This window comes from Propithecus coquereli, unplaced genomic scaffold (assembly GCF_000956105.1).
Source record: "Propithecus coquereli isolate 6110/MARCELLA unplaced genomic scaffold, Pcoq_1.0 Scaffold11, whole genome shotgun sequence".
NCBI classification, from domain to species: Eukaryota; Metazoa; Chordata; class Mammalia; order Primates; family Indriidae; genus Propithecus; species Propithecus coquereli.
The window spans coordinates 7986210-8007616 of record NW_012134969.1 but is presented as its reverse complement, the minus strand read 5'-3'; the positions used below and the strand labels follow the sequence as shown (position 1 = coordinate 8007616).

The window sequence follows — 21407 nt, the reverse complement described above, 5'->3', positions numbered from 1 at the left end:
CGTTTTGGTTTTGTACTTAAGAGTACACTATGAATATTTTTGATATAAGGGAGGAGTTCTATTTAAGGAAAGATGGAAAATTCTATAATTTAGCATCCTAGAATTGCAGAGCCAGTTGAGACTTGAGAAATCATTCAGTCTGATCATATTTATTTCATTTCCTATCTTTATTTGTATTATTTTGTCTGGTAATTGAGATAACGACATTGAGTTGTTTTCCTTTCTGCTCATTAACAGTTGGAGAATTGTAACTATGCAGTGGAACTGGGGAAGAATCAAGCTAAGTTTTCCCTGGTTGGCATTGGTGGACAAGATCTCAATGAAGGAAACCGCACTCTAACGTTGGCCTTGATCTGGCAGCTAATGAGAAGGTAGTACAACTCATGGGGATTACTTTTTATTGAATAATTTATTTACTTAGAAAAATTCTAGCAAATTTTTAGAAGTGTGATTTAATTCAGCAAAACTATGTTTTAAGCTCAACTTAATAACAAAAGAAGCACTTTTTATTGTCCTGCTATTTTTTTTCCTTGCAGTTCTATCAATTTTTGCTTCAGGTATTGAGAAACTCTGTTATTAGGTTCATAAACATTTTAGATTACTGTTTCATCTTGATTTAATAACCCCTTTGTCATTATGGGGGACCTTCTTTATGCCTAGTAACATTCTTTTCTTTGAAATCTACTTTTTCTGATATTAATAGCTACTACAGCTTCTTCTCGATTAATGGTTAACATGTCATATCTTTTTCCGTCCTTTTACTTTTAACTGATTTGTGAAAATAACAATTACCTCTTAAAGATGTTTTTAAAATAGGGGGAAATTATGCTATATTTAGATACATGTTTACCATTTCTGGTGTTCTTCCTTCCGTTGTATAGATCTAGATTTCCATTTGCTATCATTTTCTGTCTACCTGAAATACTTCTAATAGGGCAGGTCTGCTGGTGATGAATTATTTCAGCTTCTATATGTCCGAGAAAGTCTATTTCATTTTCATTTTTGAGAGTTTTTTTTCTGTGAGTATAGAATTCTAGGTTGATGTTTTTTTCTTTTGGTACTTTAAAGATAGTTTTCAGTGTCTTCTGGCCTTCATGGTCTCCAACAAAAAATCTGTTGTCACTCTTATCTTTGTTCCTTTGCGTGTAATATGTCTTTTTTTCTTTGGCCACTTTTAAGATTTCTCTTTATCACTAGTTTTAAGCAATTTGATTATGATGTGCATTCTTGTTTCTTGTGCTTGAGGTTTGTTGAATTTTTTGGATCTGGGTTTATACTTTTCATTAAATTGGGAAAACTTTTGGCTTTCATTTCTTCAAATATATTTTCTGTATCCACCGACCCCTGTTTTGAGGGGACTCCAAGTACATGTGTATTTTGTCATTTGAAGTTGTCCCTGGGCTCACTAGTGCTCTGTTTCATTTTTTTCTCTGTTTTATTTGTATAATTTATATTGCTGTGGTGTCAAGTTCAATAATCTCTCTCTCTCTCTCTTTTTTTTTTGTGATACTGTCCAGTGTTTCATTAACTGCATCCGGTGTATATACCTTTTATCATGACCTTATAGTTTCCATGTCTAGAAATTTTGATTCTTTTTTATATCTTCTGTATCTCTCTTTTCTACCTTCTTGAACATATAGAATATAATTATAATAACTTTTTTCTGGGTCTGTTTCTACTAACTTATTTTTATCTTTATTATGAGTTATATTTTCTGGCTTCTTTGCATGCTGCTAATTTTTTATTATATGCCAGATATTGTGATTTTACCTTGCTACGTACTGGACATTTCTGTATTTCTTTAAATATTCTTGAATTTTGTCCTGGAATAGAGTTAAGTTGCTTAAATACCATGAGATCCTTTTAAGGTCACATTAAGGTTTATTAGTTTAGAGCTCATTTCTCCTCTTACTACTGAGAAAACACTTTTCTTGATGCTCCATGTATTATAACATTTTTCCACACCAAGTAGTGGGACCCAAATAATTTCCATCCCTGTGCAAGCTCCAGGGATTTTTCTGTTCATTTCCGGTGGTTCTTTTCCTAGCCTCTAATAGTTTCTTTACATGCATGTACAGAGCAATACTCGGCTGAAGGCTTCAGATAAACCCTTTAAAGATCTCTAGACCTTTCTTTCTAGAAGGCTGTCTTCTCTCTATACAATCCTCTCCTCTGTAATATTCTGCCCCATAAATTCTAGGCAGCTTGGATTCCTTCACTTCTCAGCTTTCTCCCCTCAACTCAAGGGATGGCCATGCTCTGTTTGGATTTTCTCTCCCCACACTGCAGCCTGGAAACTCGCTCTGTCCTGCGACAATCTTAGGGCTCGTCTTGTCTGTTTGTTTTCTTTCTTTCAGGGACCACGGTCCTGTGCTTCCTGTTGTCCAATGTCTGAACAACATCGTTTCATATGTTTTGTCTTGTGTTTAGGTGTTTAAATGTGGTCCCTGCTACTCTATCATGGCCAGAAATGGAAGTTCCCTTAATAGACAACTTTAAATACCTTCTAGGGCTGACTATAAACTAGATCAATGTGAGAACTATAGGGGGATATTGTTAAACAATAATGGAATATAATAAGATACATAAATCAAAAAGAAATTATAAGAAACATAAACAATTTTTGGTACAAAAGCATGAGGAAGAATTTTAAATAGTGAATCTGTAAGTATAAGATAGTTTACTTTTAAATGCTTCACTCTTTTTTCCTACATCAATGGCTCTGACTGGGCAGAAATCTTATATCCCTCAAAAAGAGCCTATGTTAGTATGACTTAATTCATTTTCCTACCTGGAAGGAATCTCTAGAAACCATGTCACATTAAATTCTGTCTAACAAGGTAATGGCAAAGACAAGGTTTGTGGTGTCCTCAGGCAACTTTGGTCCCAGGCCACCGTCTGCAGATCCTTACATTCATGACTGGCTCTTGATGTAATTGTCTCAATGTTTCCAGATGAGGTAGGGTAATCAGAAGTGATGATAATAGATTTCACTGCCTGATTCACATTTGCTTTACCAAGTAAAAAGCTCCGCTACCCATTTCTAAACTGGGGTCTTCTTAATGATGGAAGACAGATGTCATAAGACTCCTCTGGCACGTAAAACTCCAGATACATGCATTTTACCAGTGTATTTTCAGAAACTATTTCTAAATGATCTTTATTGTCTTTCTCATGTGTTTTGAATTCTTAACAGATTGGCTTTGGATGCTGATTGCTTTAAAAACCAAAGCAAAAGTCATTTTAGTTGCAACAGTTAAATTGGTTCATGGATTTCAATATTAAATAATCTTTGATATATTCTATTTTAGTGATAAACTCAGGCCAACTCTATTCTGTGTTGAATTTCATAATATCTGAAAATCACCTTGTAATATGATCTTTGCTCTGGAAGTTTTATAAAAATGTGGCCCAAAGCTCTACTTTATGGCTGGTGTGTATATATATATATATATATGTATATATAAATGATAAGTTCTACTCTGCTGCTACTGTCTCCACCTGGTTAATAAGTCATATTTCTTATGAGAGTTTACTACACAAGAATTGTGCCTATAAGGAAGTGAGCAGAGAAATACATTATTGTCAAAGGAGAAGAAATGACTGATAATTATGTAAATGGTACCAGAGGGGTTTTTTTTTTTGCTCTGTGTGCCACACATTAAAAGATCTATTAAATTTATAGCCAGTTCTAGCTGGAATTTATTTCATTGGATTGCACAGATGTGCTAATTTGGTCATTTATCTGAACAATAAATGGCTTGTCATTTTTCCCCTTAAGAACAAATGGGAGATGTGTGCTTAAACCTCCCTTTCCCCTTCAGTAGCCTGGAAATCGTTCTCAGGTTAAAGAGTTGGCAAATACCGTGTGTACGAACTTGAAGACAAAAGCCTGAAACAAGCAGGCTGCTGCTGGCAGACGGCAATGACAGCTAGACGCTAGCAAATGGACACGGTCCGAGGCAGGCAGAGAAGTGAACTCTCCCCACATCAAACAGGCTGTGGATGGTGAAATCAGGATGGGTCCTTGAAAAACAAAACGCTGAGGTTTGTTCCTCTGTGTCAGATGTTAAATAAATAAAACAAATGTTGGAAGTCAGGAAAGTAAGCAAGTAATGATTACACCTCCTCCAGTGCCTGCAGCCACTCATCAATCCTCTTGTTGGGGGAGGAACTGGCTAATGCTGTTTCATTTTGACAAAGAGCTTTTCAGCACAGCACATTCTGCAAACACCAGTAATACTGAGATCTCATCTGCAGGGTTCCATTTAACAGCACCATTGCCCTAAAACACACTTCATGACATGGAGTGACTGACTATCTCACAAGGAGAAATCTAGGTAGACACAGGCCAAATTAGTTCTTGTTTTAAATTTTGGATCTGCATTTAGATGAGCAATTGACTCTCTAGAGTTGAGACTCCAGCCTAATTCTATCCTTTCTTTCTTTGGTTTTTATTGTTGTATTTCCAAGTGGGTATCTTATTTCATTTTAAAGCTCTGCATCTTGCTTGGGGTGGCAGAAAGACTGATTTGTGTTCACTAGAACTCTGTGTCCCTGTGAGAGGCTGTGCTTATACCCCGGAATGCAATAAGCTGCTCCCACAATTTTTTACACCTCTATAAGATTCCCTGAATTCCCTGAATTCCTTGGTTGCTTTTTTGTTTATTTTCACAGATAGACTTTTGTTTAAAGGTGGGCTTCCTCTCGGTACCATTTAGTCTCCAAGCTCAAGAAGTAGGTCGAAAACACTAACTTGAACATGTCAACAAAGTCAGACTGGAAACCCTGGCGAAGGGAAATTTAGTAAATGAGAATTAAGTTCTGAGCTGAGGGAAGCTATAGGAAATTAAACTTAGTTTGTTCCATCAGGTTATTATAGACAGGACTTAACGAAGTGAGCCTCAACCCACTGTTTTTTATCTGGGTGTTCATTAGTCATAAATGTTATAGTAAATGCTAATAATTTAATGCACATGCTGTCAGGAAACAAGAAACCAATTATGCCATAAAAAGTAATCTTTGTGAACAGATCAAAATTAGGTTCTTTCCAAACTAGAAATATTTTGAAAATCTGAGACTTATCCCATTTATACTCATTATTCCTTAGCATTTTGGTCCCATCTCTGGGCCCACATTAAACATTTCTCATCTTTACTATCTCCTTGTTTTCCCTGGGAGGAAGTCACTCTCTTTCAACCACCAGTCTACACTTCCACTGACTAGATGCCCAGTAGCACCAGGCACCCTGCTAGCCTCTGAAAACACTGTAACAAAAAGAGCATGTGGACCCTGTCCAAGTGGACATGGTGGACATCAACTCCATCAAAAGTTCTGAAAAACAGGTTTGAAGCAAGTGTAACAATAATGATTAATACACTGCCCAGATGAGAAAAGTGATGCTTGAGCTGGAAATCGTCCAAAGGATGAGAAATTCTCTAGAAGGGAAGGGTGTTCCAGCCAGAGAGGACAGCTGAGTCCTGGACGCAGGAGGCAGGAGGATGCATGGTGTGGTCAGGGAGCTGCTGATGGTTCTGTGTGTCTGTGTGTCTGTGTGTGTGGTGTGCATGTGTGTCTATGTGTGTCTGTGTGTGTGTCTGTGGGGGGGTGCATGGGATGGGAGAGGAAGAGGGGAAAGAAGAAGGAAATGGGAGGTGTGCTGACAAAGGAGACTGGAGCCAAATTGTGACAGTGCCATGCTAAGGAACTTTTCCTGTATTCTTTGGGCCACAGAGAATCACTTTAAATATGACCAGAACTGCACTTTAGAAAGGAAATTCTCCGAAAAGTAGAAACAGAGTGAGAAAGAACCAGTTGACCTGAGGGAGATTTGGCAGGTAGAATTGAGAGGACATCACTGCCAGTTTGGTAAATGCGCCTCTTTTTTTTTTTTTTGATAAAGTTGCAGCAGCCATTTTCCTCCCTATCTTCGATGACGGGAAGGTGCTTTAACCTAGAGGAAGCAAGCATCACCCCTGTTTCAGGGGTTAAACTTGAAAGCCCTGTGCAAAGTCGTGGGAGAATTGCGTTTCCATAGCAGCAGTAACTCGAGAAAGATACTGGACAGATTATGTAAGCGAAATCCTGGGGCACCTGAGTGGAGGGTGACCTCGTTTAGGTAGGCCTGGCCGGAGGAGGTTCAATCACAGAATTCTTGAGTTTCAGTTTGAGAAGCGCACACTGTAATCCTAGCCCTGAAGGTCTTTCATGTGTAATTGGAGCCCCCCCCCAACCGTGAACCTGAACCCTGAGGTCAGCAAGTCTGCAGATGGCTCAGCTGCTTGGCTTTCTTCCAGGCAAATCCCCTTTCAGAAGGGAGTAAATTTAGGGAACGGTGATTCTCTGCTCCACGGAATTTCAAGAGCTGGAAGCATCCTCTTAATAAATGTCTCCCCCCTCAAAAAACCCAATTCTTATAATAAGTAAGGCTATTCTGACCCTCAGATTAAAGATTACCTTTGTCAGTGTATTCCTAACATTTTACTTTTATGATAAATGGAAATATCATTTATATATTTTTTTATCATGTTGGCTACTTGGACTTTTCTAACATTGAGTTGTTTCTTGATTTTTATGGTTCATTTAAGAAAACTGTCACTGGTTGGAATCTTTTGCTTCATTTCTCTTTCCTGAATTTCTTCTCTTCTGCTTTTTCTTCCTGTCCAGAGCAATGACAGTGCTTAGAAGGAGGTATTTGCTTTGCATGTCATTATAACCACCATAAATTTATATCTTAAGTTATTCTAAAAGGAACTAATATATATTCTATTTTTCCTTTAAATGTAATGGTGTCTAGACTGTCTTCTAGAAATACCATACCGAGAAAGAAAAGAAAATCCCTACCCTTGGCTATTTTTTGTTATAGTGAATTCTTTGGCAACTTTTCTCCAAAAATCATTCTTCGTTTTGTTCAGGTACACGCTGAATATCCTCGAAGAAATTGGCGGTGGCCAGAAAGTTAATGATGACATTATTGTCAACTGGGTGAATCAAACATTGAAGGAAGCAGAGAAAAGTTCATCCATCTCTAGTTTCAAGGTAAAATTCTTCTTCTTCTGCTAGAGGCCACCTGAGCTCTGTGCTGGTCTTTATTATTTTCACTGTATGTTAAAGTGACCTTCAATGTTAGGCATTTCGGGCTTCCCCTCCCATTTTGATTTTGCTTAAATGACCCATTATTGTTTTGATGCACATTGGCCATTTCACTGACAAATTTCTCATCACTTTCTCCCATAATAGTTAATTTAAAAAACCCATCATTTTTAAGCATGATTTTAGGCATTGTTCTTTCAAAGTAACATAAAATACGATAATACTTTTTAAATATGCACGCCTCCATGATTCAGATTTTTAACATTATAATGGTGAAATGTAAAATGCTAAAAGATCTCCCATGTGAAGTTTTTTGGGGAAAAAAAAGCAGTTGTGTACTCATATCCAAATCCCATTTTTATTAATAACAGCATTATATTTTATTAAATTTCTTGACTCATGTTTCATTCATTAGCTGGATTCTTCCTCAAGGGACCTGCTTACTTGATCCATATTATAATAACGTCTGTGCCATCTTACCTACGTTTTTCTAGTTTGAAGGTCAGGTTTGAGGGGAGGGACCCCTTCAGAGTTGTATGAACAGGATCGGTGAGGCAGTTCATCATGCTGTCAATCCTCTGTTTCAAAATCAAGAGGAACTTAAAATCCCTTTCCACCAGGAAGAGCAGAAGGTGTGTCTGGGTAGGGTGGTCACAGGAGTGTCCAGCTGCTGGGAGCTCATGACAGATAACGGGCACCTCCAGCCCAACTCCAGCTTCCTTTTCAGTCTGGAGAGCTGCGCAGAGTTAGGACTGGATGCTGGTAGCTGAAGAGAGCAGATTCTTTCATAAAAAGATTGGGAGTTTCTGCATTTCCTCTGGCCTTAATCCTTTTATGCAAGACTCACTCGGAAGCAAGCCCTGAGAGATTGAGGCCTCTCTGCACACGTCTGGGCCTGTCCTTGCTCCTCCTGGAGCGCAGCCCTCTCCCACCTCAGATGCCAGGGAAACGCAGGGATGGACATGGGGAGGGGGCCTGGGTGTCCTAGAGGGTCACCCCCAAACTCGGGAGGGTGGGGTACAGATGCGGCACCTCAGAGATGGCTTAGAGTTGCTGGCCCAGAGTTGGGGCTTCAGGGGCTGCAGCTCAGGCTTGACCCCCTGGCCACCATCTGACCCCCTTCTCTCTCCCTCATCCCCAGGTCAGGGTCCCTGCTGGACTAGGAAGAAGGAGGCTCCTTCCTAGAAGGAAACCTGTGACCCCATGCCCACCTCCCAGCCCTATCCCCTCTAAGAAGAACCAATCATTAACTTTTCAGCTTTAACACCCAGGGCGGGAAATGAGAGTCCTCCAGGCCACCCGAGCCAGGGCAGGAGATGAGATAAGGCCCAGATTATGCTGGTGGTGGATAATATAAAATGCTAATTATAAAGGATATTAAAAAAAAAAAAAAAAAAGAAAGAGATCTGGAAAGGCAGTGAAGAAGAGCGAAGGCAAGAGGAGCTCCGAATAGGGAACACGCTCTTAACATCTTTAGTCTCTCTGTTCTGATGCTTTTTTTTTAAACCATCCCTTCCGCCACTATGCTACCGTATTATTGGTAGTTAAAAGAAACATTTCAACCTTTATGTTTTTCTCCAGTTGTGCTAACTTCCTTCCATTCATTATTTGAGAATGCCACCCTGCTGTTGGCAGACAGTGGGTTTTCTGGGAAGTTACTGGTGCCCCTACAGAAACTACAGTTTATGTGAAACACTATGTGGAATTTGGTGGCATTTCCCAGGGCCAGCTGCATGTATTTCCTACTTAAGAAAGCCACCCACTTCCTTTGAGACGAATGGAGGTGACTTTGGAAGGTGTTGATAAAACTCTCCCTTACTCTCTGTTTAGGACCCGAAGATTAGCACAAGTCTGCCTGTTCTGGATCTCATTGATGCCATCCAGCCAGGCTCCATTAACTACGACCTTCTGAAAACAGAAAACCTGGATGATGAAGAGAAACTCAACAACGCAAAGTAAATAAATAAACCTGAGACCAGGAGGGAAGCACCCACCTGGCCGCTGGATAGTTGTAAAGTCTAATGCCTATGAATTTGTGCAGATACCTTATTTTCACTATTCATGTTTTGTCTTCTCATGACTTATGATAGTCTTATCATCATTATTTTGGATATGGTACCATAGCAGTTTAAGGCTCCTAGTGTTAGAACGGGAGAAAGACAAAAAAAAAATATTCTTACAATTGATAGACAAGCCTATAGTTTCATGAAACCAATTTCCTAATCCTAATCTATAAGAGATTTCCAAAATAAAGTTTGTATATGGCAAGACCCAGATCCAAATACCCCATTCATGAATATTCATGGATAAGAGCATGCAGGGTTAGAGTTCAACACCAATGTCTTCACCAGCTTGAGACCTGCTCCTATGTGCTTTACCACTCAGGTCACCTGCCAAACGATTCGTCTAGAGCAAGGGTCAGCACACTACAGTCTCTGAGCCAGATCTGGCCTGTTATCTGCTTTTCTAAATAAAGTTTTATTAGAACACAGCCCCCATTTTTTACATATTATCTACAGCTGCTTCCCTGCTACAACAGCAGAGTTGTGTAGTTGCAACAAAGCCCACAAAGCCTGAGGTATTTACTCTCTGGGCCTTTGCAGAAAAGTTTACTGATCTCTGCTGTAGAGAGGGGCCTTTCTCAGAGTATGTTGTGTTAGTTTCCTAGGGCTACCATAACAAAGTACCTCACTGACTCGGTGACTTAAAACAATAGAAGTTTATTCTCTCGCAGTTGTGGGAGCTAGAAGTCTGAAACCAAGATGTTGGCAGGATTGATTCCTTCTAAGGGAAACTCTGTCCCATGCCTCTCCCATGTCTGGTGAAGGTCTGCAATCCCTGGCATTCCTTGGCTTATAGATGCAGCACTCTAATCTCTGCCTTCGTCTTCTCATGGCCTTCCTCCCGTGTGGCTGTCTTCCCTCTTCGTGTGTCTCCATGTGTCTTCTCTTCTTATAAGGACATCAGTTATATTGGATTGAGGGCCCACCCTACTGCAGCATGACCTCTTCTTAATAATTACGTCTGTGACAACGCTATTCCTACATAGGGTCACACTGAGGTACTGGGGGTTAGAATTTCAACATACGAATTTGGAAGGGACACAATTCAACCCGTAACACAGGTCTAGAATTGACAAGTATCTAGTGCCCAGCACCCTTACTTTGTAATCCCAACAGGGCTCTTCTCTCTGTTCCCAATTCAGGAAACTGGGGACCTGCGTTCCAGGATGCTGATGTTTAACACAATCTAATGGAGAGAAGTTAACAATTAAACTGTAATTACAATAGAGTGTGCTGGGGGTGTGGAAGGGGGATTCAGGGTGTCCTTGAGGAAACAGGAGGTAGACTGGGCTCTTTGGAGCAAATAACATCCTACTGGATCTAAGCTGAAAGAATAGGTAGGAAGGAAATAGACAGGTGAAAGACAGAAGAAGAAAATTCTAGGCAGGAAAAAGAACACATATGAAGACCCAGAAATTAAAGAAAAAAAATCCTTGAGCCCAGATGTTCAAGGGGGGACATGATGAGGTTTGAGGAACTTGACAATGTCATACCGTTTTTAAATCGTGCAGCTGAGATTCAAAGTCTGACGTCAGAGCCCAGGCTCCTAAGCATTCTCCTGTAGGGGCAAGGGGCAAGATACAAAATTACTTAGAAAAATGGATGAAAGGAATTACACAAAATGCTAAGAAAAGAATGTTTATGTGATGGTGGCAAGATTGTGTGTGATTTTTTTTGAAGCTTCTTTTTGATTTTCAAACAATTTTCCCTCTACGTTTTATGATGGAAAAATTAATTTTACTTCATTAATAATATAGAGGAAGTTATTGACAGGTAGACGAAGACAAAGAATGGGACTTCTGCCTAATGATCTTAATTTAATTTGCTAAATAGAGTAAGAGTAAAGATATTTTGGGAGAACAAGGAGAGAGTGAGGGGGCCTTGGTCGAGTCAAGAATCTCTGCAGTAACTGTAGTTCTTAAGAGGTCACTAGATAATAAATGAGGTGAATAAAAGAGCTGCCAGCTTGTAGTGTGGGCTCATTTGAAAATACATTACAACTAATAAAAATTATCTTCATATAACTATAAATAGAGCAAAAAACGTTCTGACACAGCTATTGTAAGTTTACGTGAAAAATATGGAATGTAAATCTCTGGCCATCTTATAGTACCATAAATAAGTACATGTATATGTGGGCAAGCATTGGAATGGAACGAAGAATGAAAGAATTGATGTGTCAGGTCAAGGCATTATAGATGCATTTTTCCTCTTTTCTGCCTCGAAAAATTGTTTCTCTAGTTGAAATATAATCTGCAAACTTTTCCTAGTACAAATTGTAGTGCAGTTCTATGACTTTTTCTGCCAGGCTACTATATAGCTCAAGACACTACTCGTGGGGTAGACATCCAAGCTGTAGGGAGGTCTCCGAGGGCGAACAGTACATTTGATAAGTATCATGATCTAGGTGACAAGTCCGTTGCTTTGTCAGGAGCTTTTGTTGAGCCGAAATTTGTCCACAGCAGTGTGAGGATACTGGTGACTAGCTCCAACCATTCCAGGAATGAATTCTGACCTCCATGTAGAACAATTGTCACTGTGTTCCTGAGGGGTCCGCGGCATGCTTTGTTGCTCAGGCTCTCCTCATTTTCCCTCTTTTCTCCCTTTTAGGTATGCCATCTCTATGGCCCGAAAAATTGGAGCAAGAGTGTACGCCCTTCCAGAAGACCTGGTCGAAGTGAACCCCAAAATGGTCATGACCGTGTTTGCTTGCCTCATGGGGAAAGGAATGAAGAGAGTGTGAGCCCACGGGGCGGGGTAGGAGGCAGCACGCTCCACGCTGACTGCTGACCACCCAGCACAGGATGCTCCCAGGAAGCATGGGGACAACTCAAGCCATTCCAAAGTTCTGCTTGGTGACATTATGCAAGATTCCAAAAAGCCAGTACTTGTACAGCCAAGTAGCTTCTCCTGTATTTAACAAAAAGTGCTTCATTCTTTGCAGAAGGCCCAATCTCCTACAAATATTTTTTTATTCTTGATGTATTTGCTTCTTTCAAAATCTTGAAAAAAAAGAAGACGTTATTTTCCAGGCACCCTTCCTGCTTTTGCAGTAGGCAAGGATAGAGGAAGTTGCAGTGTTATTAATTTTCACATAATCTTTCAAACCAGTTTAATGTGGCTGCCTTTTTCTTTGGTCAGAGAGGAGGAGGGATCATCAGACTTGCCCTAATACCTGGTACTAGAGGTCGACATTTGACCTATTACAAGACACTCTTTCTGTCCCCTTTTCCTACTCTGTCTCCCCGTGACTTTGATCCTCACCCTCTCAGAAACATGCCTTCTCTGTGGCTCACCTCTTCCAGCCATCCTTGTCTCTGCTACTGGAACATCTGACAAATCGTTCTGGCTGTTGAGGTCCCAAGAGTTTCTGGTAGCCTGTAGATGTAAGCCTCATCATCAGAGCCTTTCCTTAGAACTGGAGTCTCAAATGTCATAAATTTTTGGTTTTGCAGCCAGTAGGAATCCCTGTGTTTTTAACCCTAGAATTTGGGCTCAGACCAGATCTAACATATTCAATACTATGCCCTCAAGGTAGATTCTTAACTCCTGGGAGAGGGTTGGATCCAAGGAGGATGTAATGGAGCATCTGACCACTAGGGGGCATCATGGAGCTATAACTAAGCATCCTTAAGGGTGCTGCCTCTCCATGTATTTAGCCCCTTGTGTTAGATCTAGTTATTGTGAAATGGTTAAATATCTGTTGACATTTGGAAGCAATCCTGCTTTGCTTTCATTTTCTCTTAGATCTTAGCATATCTGATTGCTGTCAGGCCGTATTATCAATGTTTACTTTTTTGGTACTCTAAAAGCTTTTTGCCACCCTCAAGCCCCAGGGAGCAATATGTGCCAATGAAGAGCAGCCCCCCACCCAACCACATACCTGGCCAGATGTCAAGGGTAGAATGAATACATGCTGGATAAGAACTTGCTTTATGAAGAGCTAATTTACTGGGCATTTAAAGAATTCCAAAACAAAACCAGGAGAACAGTATGGATTTGAATAGCTTTCATAGATTAAGCAACTTCCACAAAAACCAACTGAAGGCAAAAAGCAACAGAGCATTGTGAACCAACACTAGACTCCCTCTATCATGGTGGAAGGGTTCATCAATGAGGTATCTTGTTTAAGGGTACTATGTAATGGAACTCAGCCATTTTTCAAAGCAATTGAAATGCATCATCCTGGATCTGTTCCCTGGCAGTGGGCTCAGGAAGCCAATATGCGGCTTCTGCCAGCCCATAACCGGTATTTTTGCTGCTTCTGAATGCAAAGTGGTTGGCTTTGACTTTAGTCTGAACTTAATGTAGCCTCAGATGATTTTTTTCCCCAATCTGCCTTCAAGAAGGAAGTATGTTACTGCCTTAATGAAAAATGAAGAGAATATTATGCTTAAAAGCTTTCCAAATAAAATGTTCTCTATACTGGGTGTCTCTGGATGCTTCGTTTTTGAAAGTTTAATACCAGTATACTATAATTCATTAATTCATTCTGCTAGCTTGCACTGAGTGCCTAACATGGGCTAGGCGCTGTGCAAGGTTTTAGGAATACGCCTATAACTGAGGCAGTCATTGTGCTCAGCTGACGGGGAAAGACAGATGTTACAATGAAAGTGACAGGCCTGATAAATGATGAGGAAGGGCAGAGTGAGACCTGAGCTTATGACAGGAAACACAGTCTGAGGAGAAATAGTGTAGCTGAAAACTGAAGAAGAATTTGCAGTTAGTTAGACAAAGTAGGGAATAAAATTAGGTTGAGACACAAACTCTCAAACATATTGAACCTGTAGGAGCAGAAAGGTGTGATACCTTTCCACCCATCATAAGGGTCACAGATGACACACCTATAACAAAAGACAGGTTGAAAAGAGAAAAGCATAACAAATATATCTAGTCAAAGTTTTATGTGACATGGGAGCCTTCAGAAATGAAAACCCAAAGATGGAGGGAAAAACTGTTCATTTTCATGCTTAGATTTGGTGAATGGACAGAGGTGCAGAAATGTGATTGGACAAAAGGGTATGACTGAAGGTAACAAATGGGGGAAACCCACAAGGCTTGTCTGATGGGACCCTTCGTGGCCTCTCTGTGTAGCATTCCTTCCCCCAGGGATTGGGGCAGGACGCCTCTGGAACAAGAGTCTTGTGATCTACCATCAGAAAAGGTAGGTCGGAGGATTTCTTTGCCGCCAGTTTGCGTGGAAAGGCAGGGGAAAGTTAAATAATTCCAGGTTTTATGGCTTGCTTTGGAGACCAGGGGTTCTAGTTTCTATGACCCACCTTGGGGAAGAGGAATTCTGGTTTCTACAAGTTGCTTTAGGGGAGATCAGTGGTCGGGAGAAGGTTAGAGAGAGAGACGTCACTTCTGAGGTGGTTTCTGAGGCTTTCGGTCTCCTTTAGTTCAAAGTACTCTGCATGCCAAAGCGCCGTACTTTGGGATTTCACTTCCTAAGCCCCGACAAACCCAATCATAAAAGTCAGGCTGAGGGATTCGTGCAAAGCAACTTCTAGAATGAGCTGAGAAGGAATCCTGGGGTTGGCAGTGCCTGGGGTGTCCCGGCCAGCTTGGCTGGGCCCTACTTTGGCAGGGTTGGGGGTGTGTGTAGGGGACATGCTGAGAAATTCCACCGCAGCCAGCTCCCTCTAGGTTGGGCTGCTGTGACAGAGAAGTGGGCCATCGATTTGGCACGATCACACTTTGTCCTGTGGAGGAGCCACACACTCCCACAGTGGCCAGGAAGCTGGGCTTTTGTGGCTAAGCTGTGTGCACTGGCTTCACCAGCAGCCGCTTCTTGGAGGTGGCTCTTTGCTGACCTGAACACTCCGGAAGTTTCTACACTTAGGAGGTAGCTGTCTTCCCTACACTTCAAGAGCCTACAAATGTGTTGTGGATATTTTTTTCCTTTCGGTACTAGACTACATGGATATGTCTCATGAGTAGAAAGAATAGAAAGACTGAAGAGGTACAGGATAGCAGAATAAGTAGAGGAAAGAAAACCATCTTGAAGAAGAGAAGACTAAATGAATACACCAGACTAAGCATGATCATTTTTCTAAATTTAAATTTTTATTATTATATTTTAAATCCAAGTATGGCATAAGAAGTTAAAATTGCATCAAAGGGTCTACAGTAGAAAGTGGGCCACCTTCCCACCCCTGTGCCTAGTGGTGTGTTTTGAAACTAGCTCTTCACAGCTCCCTGGAGCCAACTGAATTTTGTGCACTTATTGTTAAGCCATCGTTAGCTTGATGTTGGTCAGGAAGGGGATATTTATATCACAGAAATTAACAAACTCTACAACTAGGGCTTTTTATCCCAAAAGAACTAGTTTTTCAACCCACCACCACCTCTGTCCCAGTCCCTAAGTTCCTCTCCTAGTCAGCAACCTCTGTTGCCAATTTATTTTGTATCTTTCTAGACATATTCTATGCACATATCACACACACACCTTTTTTATTACAAATATTAGTGTACCATAAACATCATTCTGTATCTCTTTTGTTTCACTTAACACCGTAGTTTGGAGATTGTTCCATATTGGAACATATATTAATAGATCTGTCTCAATCTTTTCAACAGGTGCGTGGTATTCTATCACATAGCTGTGCCAAACTGTATTTAACCAGTGGCCTATAAACGGATATTTAGGTTGTTTCAATTTTTTTCCACAGCTAATAAGGCCACAATAAATGATATTATGCCTACTTCTTGAGCATAGAATGTTAATTTTTAATTCAACAGGTACTTACCAAGTTTCTGCTCTAGCAAAGGTGTTGAACATTGGGTAGTAAAGCATGGATTCCCTTAAGTTTCCTCAAATTTTTCTCAAATTTTCAAAGAACCCTAAGCTGGGACAGGTGCTCGAGTTGACCCCCAGCTTCTCCATTTGATGTCTGAACAGCATGCTGATCCAGCAAGGAGGTAACGTGCATCACACACACACACAAACCATAACAAAAAGCAGAATGTGATAAATTCTATCACAAATTTGTAAATGAAATATTGTGGGAGCTCGGGGGAAAAAATAATTCTGACTGAGGGATCAACAAAAGATTTTGGAAGAGCTCAGCTGCGACAAATGAGAAGTGAGCAGGCATTGTGCCCCACACGTGTTGATATCCTTACAGAGCCAAGCACGTCTAGATTTTCAGAGCTCAGTAACTTTTAAAAAGTTGATATATATGAGTTATAAACAAATGTTTCCTGACTGTAGGGGATGCTGAACAGAGAGAAGTAATTGTGAGAAAAGTTGTTAAATAGACTTACCTGGAGAGTTTTTAGAACAGAATGGATTGCTGTCTGTCTGGAAATTAGGACATTAGGGCCTGTCTGATATGATGCATTGATTAGATAGCCTTTGAAAGTCTCAGCCAACCTGGTGATTTTATTCAACTAGACACACACACACACATACAATCTAATCTGTCGCTTGGGGCACAGTTGTGGTCTGGATTGTAAAGACTGTGTAATCTCTTAGCCCACCTTAGATCAGCCCAGCTCAGACTGATGTTTAATGCATGAGGGGCCTTTCCATGTGCTTCCAGTGTCCCTGGGTTGGCTCCTGGGCCCACCTTCCTTACAGTTACTATACCTGTCGTCACTGACCTCTGTTCTCTTTCCAACCCAGCTTACCAACAGTAAATGCCAATAGGGTTTTCCTGGTGAACTCGACATTGTTCTGCCCAGCATGTCCCTGTCAGCCTCATGACCCAGAAAGCAGAGCTGATGCTCAGGACAAGTCAGCAGTGTTGACCGATCCTCTTGTGAAATCTGGTCACTTTGACAGTTTCCTAATCAAATTCCTGTAATTAAACTCTCAGCTGCCAAAGACGTCTCTTTACTCAGTGTCTTTCTCCCTACTCCGAAAGGCAGACTTTACCACTTGAGCCCGTGAATGAGTGACCAAAAGAAAATAGTGTAGATGTTTTCTCATGCCTAACATCTGCACATATTTAATAGCCCACCTTATGTCAGACACAAAACCATAGATAATCCGGTCGACGTCCATTATCTCACCATCAACAACTTAGACATGGGTCAGAAAACAGCAGTAATTTTTATGCTATCTCGCATGTTGAAATTGGGGAGTTCCATTTAAACATGTATTTTGGTTAATAGAGCAATATCGTATCATTTTTGGAAACCTTTAGAGAATGAGAATGCAAGCAAATATTTAATTCTAAAGCTATGTGTAATCTAACACAAAACTTGATTCAGCAGGCATTTCTGGATTCAGTTCCACCATGGGCCCACCGTTATGAGTCCCAAACATTCAACCTTTCTCGCTCTAAGAGTGGTACTCGGATCGGGGGCACCAGGAGCTGGTTAGATATGCAGAATCTCAGACCCCACCCAGACCTGCTGTCTCAGAATCTATGTTTTAATAATATCCCCAGTTGATTCATGTGCACATGGAAGTTTGAGAAACACTGTCCTAGAAGAATGGAGGTCTCCTTGAAAGATCTTCAGTTGATAGGAAGCTAAATTAGCCAGTTTTAAATTCAATTACACTTTCTTGGTTACACTGGACTTGAGAGATTAATGTAACTTTCCACTCAACGTTTTCCCATGATCAGTAATCACTGGAGGTAGCCAGGGTGGCTCTTCCCTCTATTCGGGTGCATCCTGCACCACACAGCTTTGCACTTTGGTGTCCTCATTCCCCTTGTGGCACACACTCTTCAGCACAGGTCCAATAAGCTGCATCTTCTGGTTCTGCTGGGCACATTTAAGGTGTCTCCTGGCTCAACCTTCTCTTGCTGGCGTCCCAGGGCTGCCCCTTCAGTGGATCTGATCCCGTCGTTCAAGTCTTCTCTGCTTATCCCTCCACTGTCTACATGAAACCTACTGGCTTTTCTCGTACCGTCTCTGGAGCAATCTCTCTATGACTTCCTATGACAGACAGGGAACTTAGCAAACTATTCTGTCCCGAGGCCCTCCAGTGCCTATTTTTTTCTCCCAACAAACATGTACTTGGCAATGACTTTCTGGGGTTCTAACTTCATCATTGCTACCTTTGCTAAATGCCTAACGCCAAAGAGAGAGAAGAAAGTGTTTTCCAAGTATGGTGACTATAATATGTAAGAGTGCTTAGGATGGAAGATGCTTGATACCTTTGAGGAGCTAAAGACCAGGCCAGCTGATGGGGAGCACGAACTGCCATATCATAAGGAAAAGGTGGGCTAGCAAAAGGCTGAGGAGTGATTCTCAGACTTCAGGGTCCTTAAGAATCACCTGGAGAGCTTGTTAAAACACACTTTCCAAATCCCACCTTGAGACTCAATGCCTGGAGGGCTGGTGGACCCAGGAATCTGCATTTCCACAAACATCCTAGGAGACTCTGCAGCCTGTGACTCACAGACCACACTTGGAGAAGGACTGGTCCAGATCAGCTGTTCTCAACGCTGCATGTTGGAACCATCTCAGGAGCTTTAAAAAATGCCGATGCCTATACCCCTCCCCACAAGACTCCGGTATAATGGGTCTGATGTGCAGCCAGGGACGCCAGTATGCAGTCAGGCTTGAGAACTGCTGGTCTCTCGCCTGGGGCACTGCTCCAAAGGGCAGGCCTGGATAGAGCTCCTGAACCGGTGAGCAGAACAGTCAAAGGGAGTGCAGACTGAGAAAGACGTGAAATGTTCCAAAGATCAGCCTAGCTTGCATTACAATTTAAACGTCCAATCAACAAACAGTTGCCTGTCCGGGTGCCAGGTAACCCTCTTGGTGCCACGGGTCTCGGGCTCAGTCTTCAAGCCAATGTAAGGCGCTTAGAATCTGAGATTGAGTTCTCTGCCTTTGGACTTCAAATCCTCCCCCCTTTCAAATGGCTTCTGAGACAGGAGTCCTCCTTCCTCCCCCTTAGAAATGCAGGAGGCCAGATCGCCCAAGGCTTTGTGTAAGTGATGACAGAGTTCACGTTCCATGAATAAACATGAGAGATAATGTGTGTAGGGAAAAAACATTTATCAATTATGTGTCTTCAAAACCTCTCAAGATTATGCCGCTTTAATGGATGAATGATTTTGAAAGGAAAACTTGTAAATTGAGTTGTCCCCGAACTCATAATAAAAAGGCATTAAATTAATTGACTCCCTCAGTGCTTACTTAACAAGAAGCCTGACCGACATGTCCAAATCGAGGCCAGCCAAGGTCTTGGTGGCTGGCACTTGTCCTTAGCTGCAGGCTGCGCCAGTGTAAGAGAAAAGTGAGGCAGACGGCTCATCACAGGGGAGGTTATCTTCACAGGAATAGTCTTAATAAAGATAGAGGATCAGGGCTCTTTGAGAAATACTTGCCATATTATTTTTACCCTTTAATGTTCCAAATTGGTTGGAGAACAAACATACAAATTAGCTGGGTCCCGGGGGGGCATGATTCAATCAGATGGATTGGCCAGAACTGGACTGCCTGCCTGTGGGTTGGGGACTTATCCCCTCACTCTCAGAAAGAAGCGGAGGAACTCTAGCTGTTCCCAAGGTCGGGATGAGCTGGATGACGCTCCCACGCTGGCCTCTGCCAACTCCCTTCCTGGTTAGATAATATAAATGAGAAGTGTCCAGCACCTGTTTTGTTGTTGTTGTTTGGTTTTGCCAACTGCTTTCAAATGTTACCCCATTTAATCCTCACAATAGCCCTTTGAGGTAGGTTAAAGAGGAAGCTACACTTCTGGGGAGCTAAGAAATTTGCCCCTGATTGTGTTAGGTAGACAGCTAAGGACTTCTGGCCCCTCTTGGGGACAAGAGATTGCCACACCTGGGGAAAGAAGGAATCACCCTATGAATCTGCCAGTCAGAACTTAGTGTGCCAAATGTAAAATATGCAGAGGACTCTCTAGCCCACGGGCCAAGCAGCATAGGTACAATAGAGTCTGGAAAGTGACCTAGAACGTCCAGCTTTCAGAGAGGCTCATGGGAGATCTGTATGTGCAGTAAGACTCAGGTCATCCAATTCCCAGCTGTCCATCAAAATGGTTCCATGATGATGTCTGAACTATGAGGAGGTCCCTACCTGGATGGACACTATAAAACAAGACCCAGACATAACCAAGGTCTCTTTTGTTACGACAAGAGGTCCAGTTGTCATCTGTGACGTATGTATCTTGCTCTGTAAACCTATATATTGCTCTTGCTCTTGCTCAATAATCCTATCTTGCTCCCCTTCAACATGTTTCACCTGGTGCTTGCCTTACGTTGGTGTGTCTGCTCGTTCTTCAGCCAAGAACACACCAAGAACCAAGAACACAGAACGAGATTGCCAAACCCGGCAACTGAACAACTAGGGGTGGAGTCCACCTGATCTCACTTCTATGTTCTTTTCACTCCCACCAGAGGTGCCGGTATCGATAGAGAGGCACCTCAAAAAGAGCTGAAGAATGAGAAAACTTGTCTTTTTCTTCCTTCCTCTCTTTCTTTCTCTTTGTTTCTCTTTCTTCCTCTCTTTCTTTTTTATCTTCTTTCCTTCTTTCTTTCTTTATCTTTCTTTCCTTCTTTCCTTCTTTCTTTTTCTCTTCTTACATACAACAAAAATCAACTTTTAAGTGTCAAATTTGAAGAATTTTGGCAGAATACAATTGTGTAACTACCATCATAGTCAACATATAGACTATTTCCATCACTCCAAAAGATTCTTCTTGACCTCTTTATAGGTTAATCCCTTCTCCCCAGCTCCGGATCCTGGCAACAACTAACCGATTTTCTGTCTCTGTGATTTTGCCTTTTATAGGCGTCGTATAGATGGAACTACACAACATAAATCTTTAGTGTCTGGCATTTACTTGGCATAATGCTTTTGAGGTTCTTCCACCTTGTTGCGTGTATCACTGGTCTGCTCCTTTGACTGTCAAGTAGCATTTCATTGTGTGGAAGTACCACAATTTGTCCATCCACTCCCCAGGTGATGGACATTTGATTGTTTTCAGTTTTTTTCTTACTATTATGAATTACACTGCTATAAGCATTCAGATTTTTGAATATTCAGCTGCTATGACATTCAGGTCTTTCTGTAGGCAAATGTTTTTTTTTTTTTTTTTTTTTTTTTTTTTTTTTTTTTTTTTTGGTCATCATGGCACAGGTAGCATTTTTTTTTTGAGACAGAGTCTGGCTCTGTTGCCCTGGCTAGAGTGCCGTGGCGTCAGCCTAGCTCACAGCAACCTCAAACTCCTGGTGTCAAGCAAGCCTTCTGCCTCAGCCTCCTGAGTAGCTGGAACTACAGGCACATGCCACCATGCCCAGCTAATTTTTTCTATATATATAT

The 21407-nt window shown here is 41.4% G+C and overlaps 1 protein-coding gene across 1 annotated transcript in view; it reads left to right on the top strand.

Annotated features, from left to right (window-relative positions):
* LCP1 (lymphocyte cytosolic protein 1 (L-plastin)) overlaps positions 1–13580 on the top strand; it is a 59084-nt gene extending 45504 nt beyond the window's left edge. Inside the window, 4 exon segments of the mRNA XM_012649044.1 lie at positions 238–371; positions 6915–7038; positions 8923–9047; positions 11766–13580. Coding sequence (XP_012504498.1) covers positions 238–371; positions 6915–7038; positions 8923–9047; positions 11766–11898 — 516 coding nt within the window. The 3' untranslated portion in view covers positions 11899–13580.
* The last annotated feature ends 7827 nt before the right edge of the window (positions 13581–21407 follow it).